Source organism: Otolemur garnettii, unplaced genomic scaffold (genome assembly GCF_000181295.1).
Source record: "Otolemur garnettii isolate 467f Iridium unplaced genomic scaffold, OtoGar3 scaffold00001, whole genome shotgun sequence".
In the NCBI taxonomy this organism is placed as follows: Eukaryota; Metazoa; Chordata; class Mammalia; order Primates; family Galagidae; genus Otolemur; species Otolemur garnettii.
The window spans coordinates 30,453,770-30,460,352 of NW_003852396.1; the positions used below are offsets into that span (position 1 = coordinate 30,453,770).

Consider the following 6,583-nt stretch of genomic DNA (forward strand, 5'->3'; position numbering starts at 1 on the left):
AAAAAAAAAAAAAAAAAAAAAAGCTACAGCTTTGGTCATGCCACTATACTCCAGCCTGGGCAATAGAGTGAGACTCTGTCTCTTTTTTTTTTTTTTTGAGACAGTGTCTCATTAAATTGCCCTGGGGTAGAGTGCCCTAGTGTCATAGCTCACAGTAACCTCAAACTCTTGGGCTCAAGTGATCATCTTGTCTCAGCCTCCTGAGTAGATGGGACTACATATGCCTGCCACAACACCTGGCTAGTTTTTTCCTCTATTTATAGGGATGGGGGTCTCGCTTTGCTCAGGCTGGTCTTGAACTCCTGAACTCAGGTGATCCACCTGCCCCAGCCTCCCAGAGCGCTAGGATTATAAGCATGAGCCACTGCACTCAGCCCAAGACTCTGTCTCTAAAAATAAAAATTAAAAAAATGAAAAATGAAAATGCTTAGCTAAGAGAGACACAAATTGCAGTGGGAGCCCAAAGGAGAAAAAGCACCTAGCATTTTGAAAGGATCATGGAAAGGTAGAAGAATAGATAGAAGAAGCCAGAGGAAGAGGAATTTGAACTGGGCCTGAAGGATGGGTATTTGCTGACTGATGTAGACTGGGGAGAGGGTTGACGGGGCAGATGTACAACTCTAATTACTTAAAAACTGTCCCTATGATTCCTGATCCCTTTTCTGGCCCTCAACACTTTTCTTCTTTATGTCTCCTAAACTTCCCCTCTCCCTACTTAGATTCGTCTGCCCCAGATTCTGTCCACCTCCCTGACCATGAGCCCATCAGCCAGTCCCTCATTTCTTTAAGCTCCTGTTACTCAAGAACTCCAGACAGGGTGTCCTCTGGTGCCCTCTGGGGTGTCCTCTGTTCAGGGTAGAAGTACAGGGCAAGCTCATCTTCTGAAAGATCCCCTCTATACTCCACTTCCTCCAGACCTGGGCAACAGGCTGACAGAGCTCACCAAGACTGTATCTCGACTGCAAAGTGAGATAGCCGGGGTCCGGCGGACTCTGGCAGAGGGAGGGACACTCCGGCCTCCTGATGGTGCCAGCATCCTCAGTCGCTACATCACCCAAGTACGCAACAGCTTCCAGAACCTGAGCACCCCCATCCCTGAGACTCCAGAGCTGACAGTGCCAGGGATTGTGGAGACCCAAGTATCTTCAGAAACTGGGCTCCAGGACACTGAAGGTGCCAGAACTCCAGCTTCTAGACAGTCTGGCCCCTCTTCCCCAGCACAAGTGCTAGTGCACAGGGAACTGGAAGCAGAGGGGGATGGGAACCTGCCCCAGGAAGAGAATATGGGGACCAAGGGTGGGTCCTAATTCAGTAGAAGTTACCCTTTTTCTGTTGCTAAGGATAGCAACCTAGATGGGTGAGGCTGAAGGTCACTTAGTAGGAGCCTTTGCTGCTTTCTTGCCTCAATAAAGTTTCTGTTCTGGATATCAGATGCCTCCAGAGTGTGTGAGAATCTCTGGGTCTTGATGTTTTGAGTTCTTCCCCTTTGTTCTCCTAAAATAGATCCTATGGGAGCAGGGCAGAGAAAAATGGCTTGCTCTGGGGTCCCAAGTATCTTGGGCTTAGGATCCTACTTTGGGCTTCCCCAAATCTTCAATGGAAAGAGTGCTGGGCCAGGAGGCAGGAGGCTTGGGAGGTATGAGGCCTCGGTCCAATACTGACTCTCTGACCTTGAGCAGTTGCTTTACATTTCTCATCTGACAAATATGGCTGAAGAATCCATCCATTGCCTTCCTGCGTCCCTGGTTGTTCTAAGGACCCTTTGGCTATTCAAGCCTCTGGATTTGCAAATTATGTGTGTGACAGGTCTGTGCAGGGGACCATGTCTAGGAGTGTTCAAGAAGTTACTCTTTTTAGTCCCCCAGTTCCTTAGCTTGGTAGGGCCCAAGCAGGGCAGATGATTCAGTGTCATGGAATAAACCAGTCATAAAATTCCGTATCTCCACAATGCAACACTGTTTAATCGAGTAACCATCACAGTACTTCCCTTGCTTATCCCAGGAAGTCCCCACTGCATAGGGGGGCTCCCTTAACCCTGCCGTGGCCTCAAGTCTTCCCATATCTTGGTTGGGGAGATGGCTGCTAGGGCTGGGTCCAAAACCATGTTCTTGCTTCTTAGGGCTGTTTGAAGCCCCCTTTCTTCATAAGAAGGTCACTAGTTCCCAGGACTCCTAAGTGGCAGGTGTTAGACTTTCAGGGTCCAGCTCCTGACAGCTGGAACCCCCCAGAGGCCAAGAGCAGGGTCTTCCAGGAGAGCAGAGAGGAGGTCCCCTCAGAGGGTGACTCTGGCTGCCCTCCTGCTGGAAAGAGAAGAGAAGATGAAGCAGGGCCAGGAGAAGTCACAGCACTTGAGGGAGGGGCAGGAGGGAGACTTACCTGGTGCATACACACAGCCCCGCCTCTTCTCCCCTGCAATAGGCAGCAAGGTGAGGCCTTTGTATGGCTCTCACATCCCAAATTTCCCTTCCCACCAGACCCTGGCAGGGACATTCCCCATCTCGGTCCTTCTTTCCCTTCACCTAAAGGCAAACTTCTGATTTACCTTCTTCTTCCTTCCCCAGGGAATCTTTCCAAATTGTCTTTCCATTCCCGTTCCCACCCAAGCCCCAGTCACTCTCTCCCACCTCAGCACTTGAGAATGGCATGCGTGTGCCCTGTCACCACCAACAAGCTTCCCAGGTCTTTCTTCTACTTTCCAATATCCTTAACCAGGTCTTTTTGGTCTATTAGACTGTATAGCAAATGGACTCTTGAAAACATGTAGAATCATCTGAGAATATTCACAGATCTGGAAAACACTTTTAGGACCTGACAGAATTACAGATGTACAGAATAACTACAGCTGACATCTAGCCCTCAACTCTGATTAACCAAGTGGGTCACCTGAAGGTCCAGGGATTGTGTAGTGACGTTTATCTGACTTATGCCCCTCCCACCAGTTCTGCTTCCCCCATGCATAACTCACCACCCAAGTAGGCGCAGTTAAAGTGGCTGCAGGTCTGATTATAACTCCAGAGAGTCACTAGGCTCTGAGCTTTATCCTGGAAGAACCTGGTTACCAAGAAGACTTCATGGGGGGGAATCAGCACTTCACGCTCCTCAGGAAAGACAGACAGGGCCTGGATAGGGACCCCAAAGCAAGTCCTTAGAGAGAAGAGGGTGGCATTACCAAATCTGCGGGCTATCGCCTCATCCAGGGTGCTGGAAGCAAACTGGCCCAAGCGGACAGAGTCCCCCAGTCTTTTGGGTTCAAAGTGAAGGCTGCCCACACCTCGAAACACTATCTCCCCAGGTCTCCTGCTGCAGCCTTCGCTGCCCCGCAAGAGCTGCAGGGCCCGGGTCAGGTAGAAATGTAGGGCCTTGAAGGGGAAATGCCTCATGTAGTGCTCCCGAGAGCTACCACCCATCCTCACGGCGTGGTTCAGCTCCCTGTACAAGGTGTTAGATGAGTTGGTATAGACCATAATGGCTATTCCATGCTGGGCTTTGAAGCCAGAGGGCAGAGTGAGCCCTCGTCGCCTGTACTCCCAGGCTTCCTGGGCTGCCTCCCAGGATTCCCGCAGCAGGGCATGGTGGGTCATCTCCTCCTTTAGCAGGGAGGCTGCCTTCTCCTCCATCTCCTCTGAACAGCCCTCATAGGCATCGTCAAAAGTATCTGGAGCCAGCCCCAGGGGCAGGATGGGAACAGCCTGAGCCTGTGGAGGAAGGGAGGAGGAGCCACGTAGGAAAGGGTGTCAGTTTAGAGCACTGAACAGAGGAGGTCTTGGGGCAGATAACTTAGAAACACAGAATCTCATTTCTATGTCCAAATATCTGGTATATCTGATTTGGCAAGAGTTCAAGAAGAGGCTTAACTAACATAGGCACTAGAGTCAGATAGACATGGGTTCAAATCTTGATTTCCTCACCCACAAGCTATGGGATCTGGGGTAAGTCTCTTAACTTTTCTGAGCTTCCATGTCTCCATCTATGAATTGAAGTTACTTTCAATCTCATAGAGCTATTATAAGGATAGCATAAAGAACTTCATTTCTGGCTTGGCACTTGTAGCTCAGGCAACTAGGGTGCCAGCCACAGTTGGCAGAGCTGGCAGAGCTGGCAGGTTCAAATCCAACCAGGACCAAAAAATAGCTGGGCGTTGTGGCGGGCGCCTATAGTCCTAGCTACTTGGGAAGCTGAGGCAAGAGAATTGCTTGGGGCCAGGAGTTTGGCGTCACAGCACTCTACCCAGGGCAACAGCTTGAGACTCTGTCTCAAGAAAAAAAAAAAAGAACTTCATTTCTATACAACCTAAAAGGGGTCATCTTATCCTAAGAAAGGTTTCTGCACTTGGTGGCAGATGAGGCTAGATGACCTCCAAGCAGTTTTCTTACTCTAAGATTCAATATCCAGGTGATATGCAAATACGTAGCCAATGTCCAATTATCTGACCCCGACCCCATTCTCCTCAGATACTTTTTCCCTGTCATCCTTCTGGAGGCCCTTGCAGGTGTCTGGCCACCACACCAAATCATTATCAGCTCTGCAATTCCTGAGTCCTCTCCTGCTTTGGAAACCTTTATCTCTAAACTTGAGAGGTGGGGTGGGAGATCAAGCCTTGGTCTGAGAGGGGCTGCCAAGCCCAGAGCACACAGGTGACCCAGAAGGGTTTGCCTAGGCTGTGCCTATGATGGGAGATGAGAAGTGAGTAGAAGGCTGGAGGTATCCCTAGAGAGGGGTAACATGAAGTGGAGCGGTGCGTGGAAGTGGGGGTTCTGGGAGGGGGAATGGGAATGTGGGGCTCCCTGAAGGGATGAAGGTTCCAGAGAGTAAGAAATTTAGAGGAGTAGCATTCTAGGGAAGAATCCTAGGAGAGAGTTGTGAGGAGTCAGCCCACCCCCACACTTCTTCAGAGCCTGCTCCACAACCTCCCCCTTTTGGTAAGATGTGATTCCTGGAGTTACCTGGAGGATGTGGAAGCCAAGGCAGCTGAGGGCGATCAGCAGAGTAGCCAGCACCATCCCTGGGGGAGATGTAGCAGGGCCAGGTCCAGATGAAAGTGACACCTGCGGCGGTCAGGTCCAGCTTCCGTGGGCTCAGACGCAGACCCGGATCCTTTCTCCAGCTGCACGTGGGGTCCCTGGTCCAGAACTGGGACCCAGGAGGGGCGTGGGCGGGGCAAAGGGCGGACCTAAGGGTGGGCGGGGCCTTGGATTTGATTGTCCCTTGCACACCTCTGCGCAGCACCCAGTCTGCTCCCCAGACTCCTTAGACGCCCTCGCTCAGCACCTCCTGTCTCACGTCCTTTTCGTAACAGTACAAGTGGGGCCGTAATTTGGCTCCGCCCGAGAGGAGTGAGGGACGAGGACCCACCTGGAGGCTGCGGAGGCCGAGATCAGGAAGGAGCTTTGACAGTCGGGGCAGGCTGAGCTGTCCCCAGAGTCCAGCTAATAAACAAAATCCCCGCGGCTAACTATAGCCCCCGCGACGGTAACCTGACACCTCTCCTCCCCAACAACAGACACGGGAGTGGGCGGGGGCAGTGGCTGGGAAGGGGCTAGGGGAGGTAACTCGTTCACAAGGACAGCGGGTTCTTTCTTTAGGATCCCCTTTGGCTCTGAGCAAGGCCAGGATCGGGAAGGAAACTTGTGAGACTTCGCTTCTTCCTCAGGTGTCACTGACCCGGCCGGCTCCTGCCCCCAGACCGCTGGGACAGGGAGCCCCGCGGGGGTCCTGGCAGCTAAGAGGTCAACGCTTGAGCACTCGCTGATTTACATACAATTTGCATACGCCCCTCTTATAGGGTCACGGGCTCCAGCATCTGAGCAGCAGCCTGTCCCTCGTCTTTACCCTCTCCCCCTTCCGGTTAAGTGGGGTTGGACCAGAGGCAAAGCCTTCTGTCATCCTCAGAGCCCAGCCCCGCCCCTCTCCCAGAACCTCTCTCTGGATCTCCCACACTCAGGTGACCCCATGTTTATAAACATTAGCCTCCCCCTCCACCTCTTCTGGGCTTGTCTATAAATAACTTGGCTTTATTTTAGAGAAGAGGCCAACGGAGCAATTAGTAAACAGGGAGGGGGAGCTTTCTTACAGCCTGAGCCCGGCGGGGCGAGGGTATCACTCCTGCCCAGAGCTGATAGAGGACTCTGGGGTCCTGAAGGTCAGGAATTAAGAGATGCTGCCTGCTGGGACTGGGGTAGATATAAGAGGTAGACTAACCCACAGGACTCCATCCTGCTATGGCTCATTTACTCCAGCCCTGTCCCCTCATCCCCTCAGACTGTCAGCCAAATAGTTTCCTCCATCTAGAACTCTTTTTTTCCCAAAAAATCCTTCCTGTAGACGAAACAGGAAGGCAAAATCCAGGCTTGGAGGAAAGTGAGAAAGGAGGGGGAAGGAATTGTATCCTCCCAAAGGAGAATGCTTGTTAAGAAAAGAGCTTTGGGCTCAGTGCCTATAGCTCAACCGGCTAAGGCGCCAGCCACGTACACCTAAGGTGGCGGGTTCGAGTCCCCAGCCCGGACCCGCCAAACAACAATGACGGCTGCAACCAAAAAATAGCCGGGCGTTGTGGCGGGCGCCTGTGGTCCCAGCTACTTGGGAG

At 52.0% G+C, this 6,583-nt stretch overlaps 2 protein-coding genes across 4 annotated transcripts in view; one reads left to right on the plus strand and one right to left on the minus strand.

Annotated features, from left to right (window-relative positions):
* The window catches only part of LOC100952222 (short transient receptor potential channel 2-like), a 52,604-nt gene extending 51,297 nt beyond the window's left edge, over nt 1–1,307 (plus strand). The window contains exon 20 of the mRNA XM_023514071.1: nt 916–1,307. Coding sequence (XP_023369839.1) covers nt 916–1,307 — 392 coding nt within the window. The remainder of the gene's footprint in view (nt 1–915) is intronic.
* A 619-nt stretch (nt 1,308–1,926) lies between these two features.
* ART5 (ADP-ribosyltransferase 5) lies at nt 1,927–5,009 on the minus strand. Of its 3 annotated transcripts, none has more exons than XM_003780937.1 (4): nt 4,944–5,009; nt 2,966–3,695; nt 2,377–2,409; nt 1,927–2,171 (listed from the first exon to the last, which is right to left on the minus strand). In XM_003780937.1, the coding sequence occupies exons 1-4, from the start codon at nt 4,998–5,000 to the stop codon at nt 2,116–2,118; spliced, it is 876 nt and encodes a 291-aa protein (XP_003780985.1). In that variant the 5' UTR covers nt 5,001–5,009; the 3' UTR covers nt 1,927–2,115. The 3 variants fall into 3 exon arrangements, with proteins under 3 accessions (XP_003780985.1, XP_012657245.1, XP_012657239.1); XM_012801791.2 differs by having other exon boundaries at nt 1,927–2,297; nt 3,170–3,695; nt 4,944–5,000; XM_012801785.1 differs by having other exon boundaries at nt 2,148–2,300.
* Nucleotides 5,010–6,583: the final 1,574 nt, after the last annotated feature.